We start from the raw sequence: 21,819 nt of genomic DNA, 5'->3' as shown, positions 1-21,819 counted from the left end.
TCACAACACTATAGTGTAATGGAAAAGATAAAGAACCCTTGGCTTTCTAGTTAGCCCATAGTTTTTGTTTTGTTTTGGTTTTTGTTGTTGTTGTTGTTTGTTTGTTTTGACAGGAGACTGGCTCTATTGTTTGAATGTATTTGAAAACACGTCTACTATAAGACACAGATATAAACACAACTATTGTGAGAGTTTAAAGGGAAGCAGACACTTAGGCTAGGTTGATTAAGGAAACTTTTATGGGAGGAAGGGTAGGATCATTCTTTCCTAGGTGAGTCATCTTTCTGTCCACCAAAGGTGGACTCCACAAACCATTCCCACCTCCCAATATGTGTCCTGTACAAAGCAAATGGCTTTCTGGCTGAGATTTGGAACACTCTAGCTTCTGGTGGGAGCCTCTTAGGAACTCCTGCCCTACCTCCTTTCCTGGAAGCCCCTCAGTCTGAACCGCTCACTCCTAGTCAGTAGACACCCCGCCTGCCTGAGAAGCTGTTCCTCCCTCATCCTCGACTTTTCTTCCCAGGTGCAGCCTGGGTCTGAAGCTTACTGAGGTGTGAGTAGGGGTCTTGCCACTTTGGCCCACTTGGTAAGAACTGGGTGTAGTGATGAGGACGAGGGATGATGCTATTTGAAGATACTGTACCCTCTTCCTGGGAGTTCAGAGAATCCCTAGTGGGATTTTTCTCTCTCTTAGGCAAACTCAGGATCTCCCTGGGCGGCTCTCTCTGGAGAGCTGGCCCCTTCCGCTGCCTGCTCCCTCCTCTGAGCTAGCAATTTTTGGAGCAGCGTGGAGCACTAGATCAAGCCGTCGGGGGCGGGCCAGCCCAAGGGGCTGCCTTCCCCGCAGTGACGTCCCAGGAGGCGGAGGGGCAACCAACTAACGGACTCTGCGCCCTCCCGGACTCCTCCCAGTCTGTGGGTCCTTCAGAGATGCGGCTGCCTTGGTGGCAGTTGCCCAAACGCAGCTGCCTGTTTGCCCACTTCTCTGCCTTAGTTCTGGGGTGTCGGGACGCACTGGAGTCCAGCAATGCAGCCAGGACCAGCGCTGCGGGCCGTGTTGCTGGCTGTGCTGCTGGCAGAACCGCGGGGTTCGAAAGGTCGCCTGCTGAGCGGTGAGTGTGCGCCCTGGGAAGAGGGCTGGTGCCCAAGCGCCTAGGGTTGATGAGCTCGTACACCCCAGCTGTTGAGGACTGTCTTCAGGGCCACTGCACCCCTTCTGTGGCCCTTCGCGTAGTGAGGGGGTCAGCGATCCCAAGATCCACTCCGGGACCCAATCTGCCCTTCTGAGTTCTCTGCTTCTAGGGAGCAAATGTGCAACCAGCTCCGGTTCCTGGGGCCGCCCTGGGTATCCTGGAACGCTGGAAGTCCATTCTCTGCCAGGGGTTACCAAGGGGTGAATGGGAGGACGTAGCCTGGGTGGGGCCGTGGGCAAACTTGCGCCAGTTGAGTTCCCCTCCGCCTGCACCCTTGAGCACTGCTGCCCGGTGCAGTGTCTGGATCCTTCTAGTGGTGGCAGCGGATTCTGGATCTGCGGGACTGTGGGAAGCCTACCTGTTACTCTTGCTCTCCTCTGAGGGGAGGGTGGCCGGCCGGGAATGGGAGTGCTCGGAGATTGGGAAAGCAGACTAGTTAGAACGCGACCAGCCCTGCCAGGCTCCAAGAATGACTCTGCTTCCTTCCTTGTGTGTCACTGCAGCCTCGGACGTGGACCCCAGAGGAGGTACAGTGCTCTGACTTCTTTCTCCTTCCATTCAGTCTGCATGGCTCGGGGAGAATATCTGTATCTTTTTATCAAGTCCCCTTTGGCTAAAGAGGAACCGAGGGATGGAGAAGAATGGGAATGTACACTAATCCCAGCTTGTGGGTCTGATTTAAGGACTCTTTGATTTCAGGATGGGGGTGTGGTTCGGCTCAGCAGAGGAGCAGGGAGGGTTAGAGCTGCATGGCTGCGCACTTGATGGTGATGGGAGACCTCCTGCCTGCCCTTCCCCTTCCTGCAAACGAGAAAAGAAAGACACTTCCTGAAGGCAGGGGAACCAGATGGGTCCTCGGCTGCCTTCCAGCTCTGGCGCTCCCTGGCAGTCACTAGCATACAGTAGGGGATGTGTGCAGCCATCCTGGACCATACAGGAAACTCTATCAAGGTATTACGCTTTCTCTTGGCAGTCTGGCCTGGAAAGGTGGGACTGCTAGTAAAGGCAACTCCAGTTTCTGTTATGCCAGTGGCCAGGTTGGGAGAAGCCAGGGGCCCCTTTGCCTTCCTCTGCTGCCCGCCTTCTCCTTTTCTCTGGACACCTCCCTGGTGAGCAAGCCCAGCTTCTCGGCACTCCTCATCCTCTGGGGAACCTGTGCTATTAGAGACTTTTTATTTAGCAGCAACAGGTACAGGATGCTCCCAGCTCCTTGCTCATTGAGAATTTATCTAAGTGTGTAGTTTGGGGGAGAATCTTGTATTGCTTTTTCACAGTTAGCACTGTCTGTGGTCTTTTGGCCTGTATGCTGGACAATTACTGGAAATAATGAACATTGCCTGGCTCCCTGGAGAGCTGAAATATATTGGAGAAGTTGAAACATTCTAGAAGGTCTGCAAGAGGCTCAGAAACTAAAATCATTTATGCCTTACTTGGTGGCAGCAATTCACACCCGAAGCCTACAGTTTGGCTCTTGTATTGCAAGGGACTAGTCTCCTTGTTGAAATTTGGCTTTTATTTTGTACACTTAAATCCAGAGTCAAGCTGCGGCTCCTGTGGGTTGGGAACCGGAATTTCTGTATTCTCAATTCCTAACACACCAGGCAAGGAGGAGTCCCCCAATAAATGTCGAGTTCACGAAGGGTAACTGGGCTAGGTTTCAGCTGCAGCAGGACTTCAGCCGTCCAGACACAAGCTAAGGCAGCCTGTGGTGGCCAACAGTTCGCTACTCGCTGCTCAGTGGAATCTCTTTCATTTTTTCTAAACCTGCCTTCAGTCCTTCAAGTGTCAATCAAAGGAGACATGGGCTCCCAGTGCAAGCTGAGCCTGTCCGAGAGTGGGGAACCGTCAATACAATTCAGTGACTCTGGTATGACTTCCTAATCAGATCTGGATCCTGACTCTGACAGTGCTGCCGAAAGCTGGATGACAAGTCAGTTTCTCGAAGCTTCAGTTTCTCATTCACGGAGTGGGGCATAAATGGTCTTGACATTGGAAGACTGTTCTGGGGGCTAAAGGAGAATAATCTTTTTTAATATTTATTTATTTTTATGTATGAGTTCTCTCTCTGCATGTATGCCTGCATTACAGAAGAGGGCATCAGATCCCGTTATAGATGGTTGTAAGCCATCATGTGGTTGCTGGAAATTGAACTCAGGATCTCTGAAAGAGCAGAGCCATCTTACCCACTGAGCCATCTCTCCAGCCCGAGAATAATCTTTTATAAAAAAAATAAAATAAAATAAAACCTTTACCATAGCTAATGGGACATGGAAAAAGTTTGGTAAACTCTAGCTATTATCTTTAGGTCAGAGACCTGATTATCAGTAGCAGAAAAATCCATGGATGCTCTTAGCTTCTGCTCACATCAGAGGCTGAGCAAGTTAGTTCCACTGCATCGACAGGGGACTTCAGGGTAAAGGAATCCATGACTGACTTGAGAATGCCCCTCTATACTGAAGGAATCATTTAACAACAATGCCTATTCTAAGCCCCCATAATTCCCTGGGACTTCCAAAGGGCATGGATGTCTTATTTGTATGCATTAAGTTAAGCCATGAGTATTTACCTATTCTCTTTAAAACACAGAAACATCTTCAGCAATCTGCACTGGAACAAAAACATTGATCTCCTACACAATACAGGCATCAGAGTTTAAAATCACGGTTACTTTGTGTTGTAAAAGAGTACTAATTTTCTCTAGAAACCTTGAGTGATAACAATCCACAGATGAACCATCAGAATTCCTGCCCAGAAACAGCTTCATTCAGATGTTTCTAGGTACATCTGCCCTGGTCTACTTTCTTGGGGCACTGAAACAGGTTGCCTTCTTTTTTTCTCTAGGGCAGCTGGTCTGCCGGGGAGGGACTCGGAGGCCCTGCTACAAAGTCATTTACTTCCGTGATGCTTTTCAAAGACTGAACTTTGAGGAAGCCAAAGAAGCCTGCAGGAGAGATGGGGGAAAGCTAGTCAGTATCGAAACAGAAGATGAGCAGAGACTGATAGAAAAGTTCATCGAAAACCTCTTGGCGTCTGATGGTGATTTCTGGATTGGCCTCAGGAGGCTGGAGGAGAAGCATGGCAACAGCACAGCCTGCCAGGACCTTTATGCTTGGACAGACGGAAGCACATCACAATTCAGGTAAGTGGGTGGGTCCCACAGCAGCTGATTCCCTTGACACCGCTCAGAAAGGAGTCAAGCAGGACCCACAGTGTCAGATTCATGAGAAGGTCTGGCAGTAACAACAGGATGGTTACTGATCAGAGCAGTATGGCAAAAAATGGAGAACTCAGCCTTGACTTGGGCCCCAAGTGCCCTGTTCAGGTGGGTGAAGCCCAGCAGCACTTTTCCAACGGCATGCCATGCTTGGCATCTGTGGTTCTGGTTCTCTGGCCCTTGGAGCTAAGACTATGTTGAGAAACTGAAGGTACATACAAAGATGGGGCCAGGGTAGGACTCCAGACCAAGGGAATCATGATATGGGCAAGAATTCATCTTACTCTGGACTGACCAAGGGTGGAGACTTCAAGAAAACCACAGTTTGTAGGAAACTCCTAAACTCACAGCATGAAGATACTGACAAGCACTCACACCCCACTATGCACCATGACACTGTCATTATCTCTTCCTAAAAAACACAGGGACATGGACAAACATTCCAAAAATATCAACATTATAAGACCAACATGGGAAAGGAGGGGGAACAATGCACCAAAGAGTTACTCTTTATATGATAAAGAGTTGTAAGTCAATTTAAATATAAAGATGATAAAATACAAAGCCTCAGAGACAAGAAGTCAAAAGACCTAAGCAGAGAGCTCAAAATGAAGAAAATCGAATTTGCTCTACAATTATATGGAAAATGTATAGGCACTATCACTCAAAAGCACAAAGATTAAAAAATAGTTTATCTGGGCTGGATCGATAACTCAGTAGTTAAGAGCACTGGCTGCTCTTGCAGTGTTCCGAGGTTTAGTTCCCAGCACCCACATGGCATCTCATAACTGTCTATAACTCCAGTTCCAGGGAGAATTTTCCTCCCTCTTCTGGACTATGCAGGTACCGCATGCACATGGTACACAGACATGCAAGCAGCATGCCCACTCTCACTGTCTACTGATTACACTTATAAGACCTCATCTTCATATAAGTTGTAGAAGAAACTCCTCCAAGAGTCTTACAGCCTTCTCTTCCTGGAAGAAATTTTGAAAGAGAAGGTTCAGAGTCGGAAGTATATATCTCATCACTGAAGATGATCTTAGAACCACAACTGACACTTGCTGACATACCACCTTTACTATCCCATAACATACCCTATCCCTTCTGCTGGTCTCAATGGCTGACTTAGTAGCATAACCAGACCGTCATCTATGAAGAGCATGAGGCTCTAGTCAACTTGCACTTCTCAGCCTAGAGTTAATATGCCTTCTCATTGACTTTCAAAAGTAGGACGAGGACATGAAGATACTCCCAAGCACATAACCTGGCAGACTCTTCCTACCAATAACATACAGCAGCAAACCACCTCCTCCTAATATAGAGTAAATAACCTCCTGCCTAGATACTGACATCTCTTCTTGTCTGCTGATCTCTGAACACAGAGATCCCAAGTGCCACGTGGTAACCATGGCTTGTGCCTTGATTAGACTCTTGCTATGTCTCCTAACAGAAGTATTCCTCTCTGGAAACTAAGTGACTGCAAACTCCCAGATTATAGCATTGCAGAAAGGAGAAGTACAAACTCCACAAGTGATGATGATGGTACTCAGTGGAGGGGCTGCTGCTCTTAACCCTTGGCTCCAGACCCATGTATTGACTCTTAGAGATACAGGGCAATGGAACTTGTTGCTTTAAAGTATGTGCTGCTACTTGGAGAATGATGTCCCTCCCCAAAATTCAATTACCTTGAGGCTGATGCTTCAGCTGTATTTTCAACCAGCTCTTCCATGAGTCGAGCTGGCAGCTTTGGGATGGGAGTCAGATGTAATCTGACAAGGATTTCCCGGGGTTAGGGGCCTAGTCTCATACCTTCTTTGCTACAAAATAGGTCTTTTGCCTGATGAGACTGTATTTGGGGTCTTATTTTGACAGATAATACACTATTTACACTTTTGGATAGTGGATCTGACTAAAACCCCGAGGCAGAAAAAGCAAACTCAATGCCCAGATCATATCTATTCCTACCAAAATCAGTAACTGTCCCATTTCAGGGCACATTGTAGCTAACTTACCACCAAGTATCATGTTTGTCTCCTTAATTACCAGTGCTATCCTATTCCCTTCTCATCCTCCCCACCCTCTGTTGGTTTCAATGGCTGGCTTACTGGCATTGCCAGACCATCTCTGGGGTCATCTTGCACGGCTCAGGCTGGAGTTAGCATCAGTCTTAAAATGGGTCTCTATTGCCGGAAGGCTGGATGTTTATCCAGATCAGTCTTATATGCAATCCAAACTGTTGAGCCCATGCAGAGCCTCCCTGGTTATTGTTCTTATTTATCTATTGAGATACTATGGGTGTGGCTGAGAACAGCTGGTTGGCATCATTTGGCTCACTCATTTTTGTCTCCCTGGTTGTTTAGTGCCAATTCTGTGGAAGATACTCCCTGATGAGCTTATCACATGCTAAAAAAAAAATCTCAGACTTCATGCTCACTTCTTTATCTCTGTTCACTTCATTCTACCAAGATGTCATTGTCTCCAACCTTCATCTTTTTTCTTTTATATCTTACTAGTTGGCTGTGCATCTTCATTTCCCCCAAGTTTCATATGTTTTAACCTCCAAAAACTTCTACGTCCATATAAAGTGGCTAATGAGGTATACCAACTAAAGCTCTAGCCAGTGGGAGGCTGTCCCCTCACCACTGGCTTTCAAAGCCACCCCTTAGTGCAGCTGTGGTAAAGTTTGTACTGGTGTGAGCTGAAGAAGGTACAATTGTGAGAAATGCCTGAGCCCAGACCTTCCTTAGAATCCCTTTCTGCTCAGAATCCCACTCAAAACTGGCCATCTAGGCCAAACACCCTAACTGTCGTGCTAGAAATCTCATCCAATGACTGAGGGAAGCGGATGCAAAGATCCACAGCCAGGCCCCAGGTGGAGCTCCAGGAGTCCAATTGGCGAGAAAGAGGAGGGATTGTATGAGCGAGAATTGTTGAGACCAAGATTGGAAAAAGCACAGGGACAAATAGCCAAATTAATGGAAACACATGAACTATGAACCAATAGCTGAGGAGCACCAACTGGATCAGGCCCTCTGGATAAGTAAGACAGTTGATTAGCTTGAACTGTTTGGGAGGCACCCAGGCAGCGGGACCGGGACCTGTACTTAGTGCATGAGCTGGCTGTTTGGAACCTGGGGCCTATGCAGGGACACTTCACTCAGCCTGGGAGGAGGGGACTGGACCTGCCTGGACTGAAGCTACCAGGTTGAGCTGAATCCCCAGGGGAGTCTTTGCCCTGGAGGAGATGGGAATGAGGAGTGGGCTGGGGGGGGGGAGGGAGGCGGGAGGGGGAGGACAGAGGAATCAGTGGCTGATATGTAAAATTAAATTAAATTATAAAATAAAAAAAAATTTTTAAAAAAACTGGCCATCTGTCATATAGGCCACAGTATATGGCCTGTCAAGTGAGAAATACAAAACCTCTGGAACCCAAAGAGGCCTGCCAAGTACTATGCTTCCTTTAAATTATTGTATGATATAATGGTTTATTATTTAATTTGAAAGGGATGTTCTTGCATTGTCCAGATCACTAGACATCTATACATCTATACATTCCAACAAAGGGCTAGGTCCTGAATATTCATTAAATTTTACTCCAACTTTCTGAATACTTTCTGAATACATGAATCTTACTAAGGTCTCCAATATACTATCCTTTTTCCCCCTTGCTTATCTGGTGCAATTGGCACAGTGGTCAGCGGTATAATGGACCAGTATGATTTTCTTCGCAACTCATAGGGTGTGAGGAAAAAAAAATCAAAATAAGGCAAAACCCTAAGTGTAAACTGTGTCCATTTCCAATGAATGTAAACTGATCGAGAGTCTCTTGGATGTGTTCACCAGATCTGCATATTTCTCTAGCAAAGATATCACATATAGAACGACAGCCACAGTTGGGGGTCCGCAGGGTTGAGTGTGTGTTCCTCTTGTATAAAACTTTAGGGTCTGCCTGGGCTTCACAGGAGTCAGACAAGTGAACTAAGCAGAGATATGATGGGAGACAGCACTCTGCATTATCAGGTCTTCAAAGCACAGCTGCTTCCTGCCATCTAACTCTAGATAAGGTGCTGTGGTGAGGGAATGCAGTTTTAGAGGTTTATGCTCAGAGTTCTATACTATGGTAGCCTAAAAGTCAATGTGGAACTACACCAACTACTAAATAGGTCTATTCAGAGGCCCTGGGTTCCATCCTCAGCAACCCCTAAAAATGGGATAGTTGAGGCACACTGGCATATAATGTGATCCTTCCTACTCCAGAGGTAGAAGCTAGAAGATGAGGTTCATGTTTGGCCTCAGCTGGCTAAAGGCCTACCTGCAAGGGCTACACTAGACCTTGTCACACAACAACAAATGAAAAAATTAGAGCCAATTTATAGATAGATAGATAGATAGATAGATAGATAGATAGATAGATAGATAGATAGATAGATGGATGATAGGTAGATGATAAGTAGATAGAGAGAGAGATGATAGATGATAGATAGATAGATAGATAGATAGATAGATAGATAGATAGATAGATAGATAGATAATATCTTGGAGCTGGGCCAATGACTAATGACTACTGGTTAAGCCCACTGTGAGCTGACTGATTAAATATCTTGCCCCAATGTGCTCCCACTCTGATGTGTGGCTTTGATAACATCAGTGCCCATTTTACCTTATGCTTAACAATTCTAGCAATATTTAGACATATCCCCCTTCCCAAGTGTATGGCTATTTGGTTAAATAGCCAAAGGTCATCCTGGAGAAAGAGCGGAAGAAATTCTTATTATAGACAACTGCCACAGCATTATAGGACTTTCTCCCTAGGCATCTGGCCTTTCCCCTTACCTGTGAGTTAGGAGTCTGAAAACTGGCTCAAGTCCAAAAATATTATCTAGAAATCAATCAGTCTCTCTCTTTCTCTCTCTTTCCTCCCTCCTTCTCTCTTTCTCCTCTCTCTCCCTTTCTCCCTCTCGAGATGAAGTAACATAAAGCCATAAAACTATGGGGAGGACCAGTTGTGCTGGAGTTAACTAATGAGGCACAAAGCCCAGTCTCCACCAAGGCTCCAACCACATGTTCATGCATAATATCCAGAGTTTTATCATAAATTCAGCTGTTGTTCAGGAAACTCTTTTAACATAGTAGGTGCAACAAGGGATCTTCCTTTTAGCAGACTGCAATGCAGGACTAAAGCAGAGTCACGTTGTGGTGCCACCAGAAGACATGTCTCTTAGCCAACTCTCCTGAAGAGAGGCTTGCGAAGACATGGGCGGAGCAGTAGTGTCTAGATAAAGTCTGAGAGTTGAAGCTAGCCCTGGAAAGAAGCAGATCAGGTACTCAGGCAGACTATAAAGCCCAGCCCTCAATTGACAGATGAGGTAAGTGTTTGTACACTTCTATTCTGTGGGCTCCAAGACCTTATCCTGGTTCCCACATATTCAACAAGGTGGCAGCACCACTCAGTTCCAGGAACTACTGGATGGTAAAGATAAACCTACTGTGAACCCTTTCAAGGAGCTAAAGAGGCAAAAGGAAGATACCTCAGAGCGGAGGCAAGGGGGCTCATTTCCCTGATCCTGTGCAAATGGTTTGAAAACTATCGAAGACCAAGATGGCCTCCTATCCTCTCCCCAGCCCCTCTCCTACTTTGGCAGCTTCTATATTTTGGGATATCTCCTTCAGATTCTTCATCTTCTCATCCATCATCTGGGGCTGGTGTGGCAGAAGTAGCTATTGGAAAGTAGTGAGATAGAAGCAGGGTGAGCTTTGAGAAAGATATGCCATGTCTCTCCTCAGTATGTATGATCTCTGAAAAGACAGAATCCAAGCCCAAGTAGCACAGAGCCAAAAGAGAAGGCAAGCATTAAGATCTTCTTCCAGACTAGCTCTGTGCTAGCCGTGATTGCTCGTAATTATCTTGCAGACAGAAGAACATAATATATTCCTCCCTGCAAAGAGGTTGTGGCAAATGTCAGATGATTGATTGTGACAGCCACACTGGATCAACAGCGTGTGTCTACTCTTTGGCAGTGCTTCAATTCCTCCTTCTCTCTGTACCATGTTCTGAAGCAGAATCTGACACTTACAGTTCGTGGAACCTCATGAGAAAATAAAGACATGGAGGTCTTAGAGTGTGTTTCTCCCATTGTCTCCATTGTCCATCCTTTCCTTCAGGAACTGGTACGTGGATGAACCTTCCTGTGGCAGCGAGGTCTGCGTGGTCATGTACCATCAGCCATCGGCACCAGCGGGCATCGGGGGCTCATACATGTTCCAGTGGAATGATGACCGGTGCAACATGAAGAACAATTTCATCTGCAAATACGCTGACGGTAACGAAACTTTTCCCCAGTTACATGGCTAAATTTCCAACTTCTTTCCCCCTACTAAGAACTTTTTCTGTGCTCACTGAAAAAGCTTGTTGCAAATGCCAGCCACATTAAACTTTGAGAATTCTTGTAAATGGAAATGTGATGACACTTCCTCACTGAGAACTAGTTCTAGCAAAGGAGAGGCTGTCAGATACAAAAAAAAAAAAGGGGGGGGATGAGAAAGGAAAGGATCTAATTGACTTATGATAAAAAGTAAGATTTAGGTGAGGCGGTGGGGCGCATGCCTTTAATCCCAGCACTCGGGAGGCAGAGGCAGGCAGATCTCTGTGAGTTCGAGGCCGGCCAGGTCTACAGAGTGAGATCCAGGACAGCCAAGGCTACACAGAGAAATCCTGTCTCAAAAAACCAAAAACAAACAAACAAACAAAGCAAGACTTATGTGAGCATCTGATACAGGCCTCTGCTATGAACAGGACAAATCCACTCCTTCCATGTGTGGTTGGCTGTAGGAGCCTAGAACAAGCTGATGGTTACTTCTGCAAGTTCTCCAGCAGCCACATGAGATTATTTCCTGGAATTTAAGGAAACATACTAATGACCAGAAAAGGCAAGTGACAAAATGTCCCAACTTTACTGCAGTCGTAGACAGCGGGCACTTTGATAAAGACGTTTAAAAGTCCCCAGCCACCCACCACCTTGCAATTCAACTTGCATTTGCTCCCAGGTCTGCAAAGAGCTGGAACTGGCAACAAGCCCACAGTCTCACTCTGCTGCATTCCTAGACTCCGTTATTAAAATCAACTCAGAACTAAACTTACACTCATTCTTGATATGTCCCTGAAGTTTCTCACCTCCTGGAAGCCAACTGCTTGGCCCCAGTTCCACGGCCTTTCCCAGCAGGAGTAGAAGGACTTGTTGGGTGTATCTACTACAACCTGGGACTAAATACTATTGCCATTTTTAGCTGCCTGAACTACATTATACTTTGGTGACAATTTAGTGCCGAAAGGTGTTTTTCCTCACCCATTCTAGCCTCAGATGAACTCTTCTCCATGCCCTGTCTTTCCTTGCCATACACGGTTGCCTCAGGTAGAGAGAGGCTACAGAGACCCGGACTGGCTTAGCAGGCCACCTTCCCAGAGCGGTGAAAGAAAACACTGGTTCATGAGCTCTCCATCTCCCATCACTTTTGTTTATTTGATTCTAATAACTTCATGGTTTAAATGTTGGTACTTCTTAAAACATAATTCTTTATTGATTCTTTGGAAATTTCACATCACGCACCTCAATTTTGCTCACCTCTCAGCCCCTCCATATCCTTCCCTCACCCCAGCAGTATGCCCCCCCAAATTAATTAAAAACAAAACAATCAAAAACCCACCTCACTCCTCCACCTTTCCAACACCTCTTCATTTGTCCTTGTGTGAGATGATATGCCATGTGGTACACCCTTTTGTCCAATCAGCCCCACCCACAGAACGATCATTGCAGTGAGTCATTGGTTTAGTTCAAGGCCTCTGGTTTCTGTACACCATCATCACTGGACTCACATCAAAACTCGATTTTCTTTAATATCCTTTTATTTTTCTAACTTGGTTCTTTTCTAAAAAGACATAAATTACCTATCACTTCTATTATTGCTTGAATTGGTTTGATATCTACAATAGGAAGTTCTACCACCCCTAAACCTAAAAGAACAAAGCAAGGGAATCATTTTAGCAGAACCCAGAGAAAGGACCCTCCCAACAGAAGCAGAAACCACAGAATACAGCTGCTGACAAACCATACTGACAAGAAAATGAGTGTGAGGAATGCATGCCATGACCTCTGCCTGCCCCTACCTTCTGGCCCCTGCCTTTGCTTCCCATTGGCTAAAGCCAATAAGACACCAAAGAACAGGGGTGCCCCAGTGACACAGTCCATGGAGATCAGCCTCCCAGGACATATAGATGAGATCATATAGAGGGAGATAGGCACATGGAGAAGAACTAACACTGGCCTTTGTGAAGCCACACCCCCACAAGAATTATTTGTTCAGCTTACCATGCAGGGGAAAGGTCCTCATTTTCCACCTCACCTCCTAGCACTCTCGACTCCTCTCCTTATCCTATTCCAATACCTCTGCACTCGGTGCAGTTCCTTGAAAGCTCTTCTCTGCTACTTTCTATACCGGAAACATTTCCCCCATTCCCAGTCAACTCATCCTCACCCTTCAGGCTTCAGGTTAAGCATCACTTTCTCTCCTAACAATTAAACACAACAAGTCACCCTGATTCCATCCTAGTCCAAGAGGATGATGATAGCAGTGTTCTGTAAGTGACATAATTGTGTCAGTTGGCAGAATGTGAATAAGGTCTGTAGATTAAATAACAGTATCTTGTCAATGTTGATCCCTTGGTTGTTACTTCTGTGATTCCCACAGGATGGCACACTACCCTCCTAATATTATGACACACTGGTAAGGGACTGTGTGAGTGAGCGGTCATGTCTAAAACTAGATTTGAGAATGTGATCATGTGGAATAGGTGACACAATAGCCAGATTGTGTGCTAAAGAGACAGGAACATTCAGTGGAATGACACAAAATCATCTGAGGTGTGGCAGATACTGTGCAAGGAACCATGGAAATGCTGCATTGTGCACAGATGTGCTGTGCTCAAGGCCACTGTTCACAGATGTGCTGTGCTCAGGGCCACTGAGCACAGATGTGCTGTGCTCAGGGCCACAGTGTCAGTGATCAGAACTACAGGAGATGACTATATGTGGGGACCACAGGTGTCAGAATATAAACTCTTTAACAGACTTAGAATCTTCCACATCTGTTGTTTTATCTTTACTAAGTAGCACAATTATGCCTGTTTATGATTTTAATTTTTATTTAAATTTATTTAGTTGAAATTCCTTTCAGCTAATTATTAGCTATGAAATTTAAGCAGGTTATTTAAACTCCCTTTATTTTAGTTTCTTCATGTATAAAGTAAGAATAGTAATAAGGCTCCCTTATAAGCCTGTTACCAAGATTAATTATTTTTATAAAACACTTAGGATGGTCTCTAGCATCTAGTAAGCACTCTGTGGGTAAGTTTGAAAAGTAAATAATAAACAGACTTATATCATGTCTATACATACATATGTAAAGAAAGAAGATTAGGGCTGGAGAGATGACTCAGAGGTTAAGAGCACTGGCTGCTCTTCCAGATGTCCTGAGTTCAATTCCCAGCAACCACATGGTGGCTTACAACTATCTGTAATGAGATCTGGTGCCCTCTTCTAGTGTGCAGGTATACATGCAGAAAGAACACTGTATACATAATAAATCTTTTGAAGAAGGAGGAGGGGGGAGAAGAAAGAAGGAGAGGAAGGAGGGGAAGGAGAAGAAGAAGATGATGATGATGATGATGATGATTAAGTATTACTTCCCTTCTGGGTTAGCATAAGAGACTCAAAGCTAGTACCAGGTCAGCCAACAGCAAAAACATTTGCTATAAGTTGTCTGTGTGACTTAGAAGCTCTTAGATATATTTTAAGTATCTCAAGGCTAAGAGTTTCTACCTTGAAACTGGGCAATCCCTCAATCACTTCCACTTCCTGAAGACTACGTGTTTGTTGCTCTCTGAAATGTCCTCAGTAGGAACTGACAAATATCTTGGACCACTTTAAGACATTCTCAGTCGGGAACTGCAGTGGGAAGTAGGGATCAATGCTGAAGCTCAAGGAGCTCCATGCTGATAAGGTGGGGGTTGTATGACAGCACACAGGAACTCAATATACTATTTTTGTGTGCATTTGGAAAGCCTAATTTTAAAGTTCCTAAATACTTAAAAAAAAAAAAAAAAAACACTGAAGGAAGGCTAGTATTCATGTTCAAGTAATGCTTTGACTTAGGCAATCTACCTCTGGTATCTGATAACAATAATTAATAAGGTGACCATAAATAGAGTTTATTGGAATTAGATGCCACACGTTAGCTGATTTCATTCAGATGAAGGGAAATGTAAGCATTGTTTTTGTTTTTGTTTCTTTCTGCTATAGAGAAACCAAGTACAACACCTTCTATAAGGCCTGGAGGTAAGTCTATCATATGAAATTTGGGTTAATTTGGGCCATTTCACAGTCCCCTTCATAGATTTAAAACCAGGCCTTTAGAGCCAACTATCCAGCAGGAAGACCACTGGTGTTTACCCAGGCAAGTTGGGCAGATATCTGTGACATCTAATTGTGGCAGCTAGCCCATCATTCTCACTCTCTGCCCACTGTTATCTATGTTGGTCAAAACTGAAAAGTGATAGTTTGAAAATTCCATTGTGGATGCTTATTATTATTATTAGCATTATTGTGACTATAAAAATGAGTAATTTAATCTAATGAAGTAATCAATGAGCCCAACTGATTACTTATGGTCCTAGCAGTGAGGCATTTTACCTCCCCTATGTACTTTAGTCCTTGATATTGCTTGTTGGCTGTTGTGGTGCCTGATCACTGGCAAAGTTCTAACCAAAATTATGAAGCCATGTGTGGGGAGATGCTCTGTAGGTGAAGTGCTCACTGTGCAAGCATGAGGACCTGAGTTAGAACTCCAGAATCCGTGTCTAAAAGCTTGGCACAGTGATGTGCACCTCTGACCCCACCACTGGGGAGGCAGAGACAGGGTTCACCTGCTGGCCAATCTACCTGAATATGCAAGTTCCATGTCCAGAGAGACTGTCTCACAGCACAAGGTGGGGAACAGTAGAGGAGATACCTGGTGTCAACCTCAGACTATGTACACACACACAAAACACACAGATACATATTTTTGCACATACATACACAGGAACACAGGAACACACACACACACACGTACAATGAAGACAAACTTCTAATGTAACAAATTCAAACTTTACTGTGTTTATCACGGCATTGGTCAAATCACTACTGTTTTCTTGCATACCAATCTACATGAGGCAGGACCTCAGAGCATGCCTGGACTACAGCACCTTTCTTCAGGCTCTCACTCCATATGTGTCTCTCAGAGCATGCCTGGACTATAGCACCTTTCTTCAGGCTCTCAGTCCATATGTGTCTCTCTCAGAGCATCCCTGCACTATAGCACTTTTGTTCAAGCTCTCAGTCCATATGTGTCTCCCTCAGAGCATGCCTGGACTACAGCACCTTTCTTCAGGCTCTCAAGTCCATATGTGTTTCTCTCAGGTGAAGCAACTGAGCCAGCAACACCATCACTTCCAGAAGAAACACAGAAAGAAGACATCAAAGAAACATTTAAAGAAAGCAGAGGTACTTGGGGAAAATAGATAATGGGACTAGAAATTACCTATAGTTAAACTTCCTACTTTCTTCTTTATACAGCTCCTTAAAAGGTGAAATTAGGCAGAGATTTGTGACATTGCAAACCATACTAATTGCACCAATGGAATATGCAATGGGTGCTATCCTAAGACTACTAAGACTAGACAGGAGGTGGAAAGTCTGCCTGTCTCTGTAAAGGCAAGACTTGGGAACCTTCTTGACCATCGGAAGTGGGATAGCATAGGGCTGAGAGAATGGATATAGAAAAACAAGAGTGAAATAACCCAAGCCATAATACATACCATCTGGGATCAATATTCATCTGTGAACCAAACTGAGGAAATGGAAAAGATAAACATCTAAAAGGCTGCATCATAAAAGGTAAAAAAGTTGGGGTGATAAACTGGAGTGCTAATGAGCTTTTGACCTCACTCTCACCCTGAGTTTCAAGAGGGAAATCTGGGGTTTTGACACTGGGCAACTTAACTTTAAAAAAAATGTATCTGTGCTTCAGTTTAATCATTTAGTATTTTTCATACCTAGCTGACAGCATTATCAACTTCATAAAGTAAAATGTACTGTTTTACTGCAATTCAGTTCTGACACTGAATGTCTATACAGATTCCCCCCACAGCTTAAAAGCATATTCCACACCTCTCACATCAGACATCAGTCACAGGTCTTGAAGTCCTCAGACCACCTGCACTAATGTTCAACTGACTACACATTCAGCAGTGCCCACCAGCCCTGTCGGGCTCTGCAATTCACTAGAACTCACAGAATTTAGGAATACAGTGTCTGTACACCTTATTATATAGGATCCAAGTTGAGAACAACCAAATAAAGACCCAGCCAGGGCAAGGTCTGGAAGGGTTTCAGATGGGCTCTTCTGTGTCATCTCCCAGTGAAATCAGGACTATCAACTTCTTTTTTACAGTTTGACTCTAAAATATCTTCTGAATACTCATGTATTGAATGTTTGGTCTCCAGGTGGTGGTGCTATATGGAAGATTATGAAAATTTTAGGGTATGGGTCCTAGCTGGAGGAAGTGGGTCACAGGGAGCATGCCTTTGAAGCTTATATGTGGTACCTGGTATGTTCCTTTTTCTGTGTCCTGTTCACCATGATATACACAGCCACCTCTTCCTCTACATTTGCTTACCTCTACGATGTTCTGCCTGATTTCATGGAGCCAGTCAGTAAGCCCTGACCTGAAATCATCTTTTGTCTTTTAAGTTGTTCTTTTGGATAATTGGCTCACAGATTCACAAAAGTAAACAATATACTTCTGCTGGTACAGTGATGTGGTACCCATCCAGGAAGCTCCATTAGGCTTTGGTGTCCAGAGGAGATCACCAGAGCTAATAGATGCTTTTTTCTTTTTCAGGGGCTGCTTTGAATCTTGCCTACATCCTAATCCCCAGCTTGATTCCCCTTTTCCTCCTACTAGTGGTCCTTTCAGCTGCATGCTGGCTTTGCATCTGCAGAAGGAGGCAAGTATAACCTTCATCATGAACACCTTTGCTCCCTCTCTTTGAGATTTGGAGGCTGCCCAGCTGGTGTCATTAAAAGCCATGAAAACTCCAAGAGAAGGATCAGTGCAGAACTGAGAGCAAACTGTGGCTGATTCAGGACTCCAGGTCCACATCAGGCAGGTAGCATTCAGCTGAGCATTTGTGCTAAGCTGTGACTAAGCCAGTAGTCCTGTGTCCTTTCTTTTCACTGTGTGTGGAGATTTTTAAGCAATGTGGAAGGTAAAACAGTGTTATTCACTTCCTGTGCACCCATGTATTATCTAGCAAAGTGCTCTCCAAAGTGTAGGTCCTTATTCCAAAAAAGTCTGTTGAGTAAGGAATGACTAATGGACCACATGAAAACTATGTGTTCCAGAGCATTCTGGGAAGCATCTGATACAAAGCCAGTCCCTTCAGAATGAATCAGCCAATTTTTTTTTTTTTTTTTTTTTTGGTTTTTTGAGACAGGGTTTCTCAATGTAGCTTTATGCCTTTCCTGGAACTCACTCTGTAGCCCAGGCTGGCCTCAAACTCACAGAGATCCACCTGCCACTGCCTCCCAAGTGCTGGGATTAAAAGTGTGCGCCACCACCATCCGGCACCAAATTTTTTTTTTTTGTTTTTTTGTTTTTTTTGTTTTTCGAGACAGGGTTTCTCTGTGTAGCTTTGCGCCTTTACTGGAACTCACTTGGTAGTCCAGGCTGGCCTCGAACTCACAGAGATCCGCCTGGCTCTGCCTCCCGAGTGCTGGGATTAAAGGCGTGAGCCACCACCGCCCGGCACCAAATTTTTTTTAATTAACTTTTCTTTTAATTGATTTCAAAAGTAGCTAAACTAGGTAGCATAGGCAGCCTCTGTATGTAATCTGGATCATGTGCTCATGTAGTTTAGGTGCATGCAACTGTCCTCAGTTACACTTTTGTTCCCCATCATCATGGTATGCATACAAGAAGGCTAGCATTCTCACTTTTACAGAAGGAAAATCAAAGTCCAGCTTAAGTTTACTCACTTCGATGAACAATTGGAAATAAATTTGTAAAATTCCAATGCAGAACCTATTTCATTTAATAAGCCTCTTAAAGGATTATTGTGGTATTAAAGCAATTAATACACACATAACAAGCATATAATAAACACTCAAAAGTATTAGTCATTATTATAATCATTTCTATTAGTAATTCTCTTGAATTTAAAATAGAATTCATCTAAACAACTACAGATACATTTTTTCCCAATGGCTTACACTGCAGTTGTTTCTTTAAATGTATTTACCACTTTGCTAGAATTGGGGGATTGCAGCTTTCTCCCCAAATCATTCTCATTCTCTCTCTCTCTCTCTCTCTCTCTCTCTCTCTCTCTCTCTCTCTCTCTCTCTCTTCCTCTCTGCCCTTCTTTACTTTTTTCTTTTTTTCTTCCTTCCTTCCTTCATTTTTTAAACAGTCCTCAGGATCAACCCAGGGCTTTCCACATGCCAGACAAATAACATTTAGCTATATTCCCCGTCCCTTAAACAACATTTTTAAGTTTGGCAAACAAAATGCATTGGTAGAAAAAGAAAGCAAATATACCATTACATAGTTTAGTAAAAATATTTCCCAAAATGATTTGTTTCTTTATTAATGATTCTTAGTGGTAGGTATAATTATAATTTTGAAGTACAGGTAAGCATAAAACATTTCAAAGCGACTATAATAACTGATATGATACGGAAACATGATTTCTATTGGTGATCGAGTCAATGATATTATTAATTCTACTCTTGTTATCTACTTTTTTTTTTTTTTTTTTGGTTTTTCGAGACAGGGTTTCTCTGTGTAGCTTTGCACCTTTCCTGGAACTCACTTGGTAGCCCAGGCTGGCCTCGAACTCACAGAGATCCGCCTGGCTCTGCCTCCCAAGTGCTGGGATTAAAGGCGTGCGCCACCACCATCCGGCTCTTTTTCCTTTTAATAGTAGGATAGAAATAGAATAGAAGTAGAAATAGCTAATTTTACTTAGAAATGAGGTTTTTAGTATAATTTTTTTCTCCTCTTGCTTTCTGGCCCCAAGCTAGTGACAGTGAATGGCAGATGTAGGATCACTATGACCATAACACTTTCCTGGTTGTCTCCTACCCAACCCACAAAACCTATAGGTGTAGGTAGGTGAGAAGCAGAGCTGCGTCACTTCCTGAAAGTTACTCCCTCCACTTCAGTAGGAACAGGGATATATATTCTCAGTACCCTGAGCTCAAATACTCAGCCTGGTTCTCTTCTTCTAGAAAACAAGAGCAGTCAGACCCTGGCACAAAGGAGCAACACACCATTTGGCCCACTCCTCACCAAGAAAACAGCCCCAACCTAGATGTTTACAATGTCATCAGAAAACAAAGCGAAGCCGATTTAGCTGAGCCCCGGCCAGACCTGAAGAACATCTCATTTCGGGTGTGTTCTGGTGAAGCCACTCCCGATGACCTATCTTGTGACTATGACAACATGGCTGTGAACCCTTCAGAAAGTGGGTTTGTAACTCTGGCAAGTATGGAGAGTGGATTTGTGACCAATGACATTTATGAGTTCTCCCCGGACAGAATGGGGAGGAGCAAGGAGAGTGGATGGGTGGAAAATGAAATATATTACTAAGACATGTGAAAAAAAAAAAACAGCAAAAATGAGAAAAGAAAAGCAAAAGCCTCCTGCTTCTTACAAGGAAAATGTTCAGAACCTTTATGAAAATGCTAGATCAGTTCTTAGGGTGAGCACAGAATCTCCACAAGTTCCTCCTGGGTCCCCAGGTTCTGGCTGTACCCCTATCCCAGAGCCTCCCCCAGCTCAGCCTGTGAGAAGGCACCTTGCCCAGGGGCTGCTATACAGCAGACCCTCAGCAACTGTCAGCCACTGGGTCACAACTGATGCTTTCACCAGTCCAGGGAAAGGTGTGACCAAGGAGCTTGGAAAGCTCCCTCTAGGTTCTGTTCTCCTTGCTCTCGACAGCAACACGTGCAATCACAAAAAGACAGACACTGTGGAATGTTTTCAAAGCCTATGTATGGAAGCTCCAGGCTGGCCTGCACATCAACAATTCCCATATCTGCCCCCTCACCCCCAATAAAATCCAATAAAAAGCAGGAAGCAGAATGTTAGTCAGTGTGTGTTTACAGCCCTTCCTTTGCATGTGGCCTCAGGGGACCTTTTTTTTTAATTCTCCCGACAACTAAACTTGGAAAAACCCAACTTGGAAATTACTTTAGAAAGTAAAAATGAAGCCTGTGCTTGCTTCGGGGCTCCTTGTTCTCCTAGCTCAGACAGTATGCGTTGTTCTGGGGATGGGTGGCAGCAGCATTGGAGACTGTGTAGGCAGAAAGACTGGTGAGAGAAGTAGACATACTAAGGATAAGAAGAAGCAAGCTTCTCATTCCCAGAGAAGGCAGTCACAGGCATCAGAGGGAGAAAACTGGAATAGACACTATCATGTTCAATGCAAATAGAAAACCATGGAGTCACTTTGGGGCTTTCCATATTGAGTATACATACAGATATGCATATAGTCTCCACTAAAGTGAGCCAGGGCTTTGTGAAATTGGATAACTCCAGGACAGACGCAGAAAAAAAAAAAACAAAACATGAGTTATCTGAGTAATAAAAAGTAACATACACAGGTAGAATGAACAGTTCCATTGTTCTACAAGAGCAGCGGTGACCTGCACAATACAATAGCCTATTCCTTATTTATGAATAACTACAAGAAGGGAGCTCAGGGCCAGCAAACACAAAGTCATGATAAGAATATGAGGATATTTATTACCCTGGTTAATCAGTACACATTGCATATGTATTCTGATAAGTCACACTGCTGTTAAAAGTCTTATATTTAAAGAGACTGGGAATAAGAGTGGTCATTTGGGAAACTTTATACCACCAACAAGCAAGAATGATTGAAAATCAGTAGATTACAGAATTCAGTTTACAATGGCCCACCTTTGGTAACATGTGGGATAATTTGAATATCAAAATCATTAACAGTAAAATCAACAAGAGAGTGTGACCCATTAGATAAAACAGAAAAACATGGGTGTGTGTGGATGCAAAATAAATGAATAAATTAAAACTTTGATGAGGAATGGAATATTTACATGATTTCAGGTGCCTCACCCACAAAACAATCATTAATTACCAAAGTGACACCACAGGCAAACACTGACCAATGTGAATATTGTCAATAACGGAGTATACTGAGGTTAGAGCCCTCATATCATGAGAGAAACATGGCATCACATCTGTGCTGTTTCAGCCAAAGTGTACAAGCTGAT

The 21,819-nt window shown here is 44.0% G+C and overlaps 2 protein-coding genes across 4 annotated transcripts in view; one reads left to right on the top strand and one right to left on the bottom strand.

Annotated features, from left to right (window-relative positions):
• Btg4 (BTG anti-proliferation factor 4) overlaps window positions 1-21,819 on the bottom strand; it is a 107,681-nt gene that overhangs the window by 41,500 nt on the left and 44,362 nt on the right. The window lies entirely within an intron of this gene.
• On the top strand, window positions 883-20,695 carry Layn (layilin). 2 transcript variants are annotated; one of them, XM_059267869.1, is made up of 7 exons: window positions 883-1,112; window positions 4,035-4,332; window positions 10,573-10,730; window positions 14,763-14,798; window positions 15,921-16,004; window positions 17,405-17,510; window positions 19,792-20,695. In XM_059267869.1, exons 1-7 carry the CDS (start codon window positions 1,028-1,030, stop codon window positions 20,150-20,152), a joined length of 1,128 nt encoding a protein of 375 aa, XP_059123852.1. In that variant the 5' UTR covers window positions 883-1,027; the 3' UTR covers window positions 20,153-20,695. The 2 variants fall into 2 exon arrangements, with proteins under 2 accessions (XP_059123852.1, XP_059123853.1); XM_059267870.1 differs by lacking the exons at window positions 883-1,112; window positions 4,035-4,332 and adding an exon at window positions 4,370-4,515.

Source organism: Peromyscus eremicus, chromosome 7, assembly GCF_949786415.1.
Source record: "Peromyscus eremicus chromosome 7, PerEre_H2_v1, whole genome shotgun sequence".
Lineage (NCBI taxonomy): Eukaryota > Metazoa > Chordata > Mammalia > Rodentia > Cricetidae > Peromyscus > Peromyscus eremicus.
Note: the sequence above shows the minus strand (reverse complement) of the source record. Positions and strands in the feature narration are given on the sequence as shown.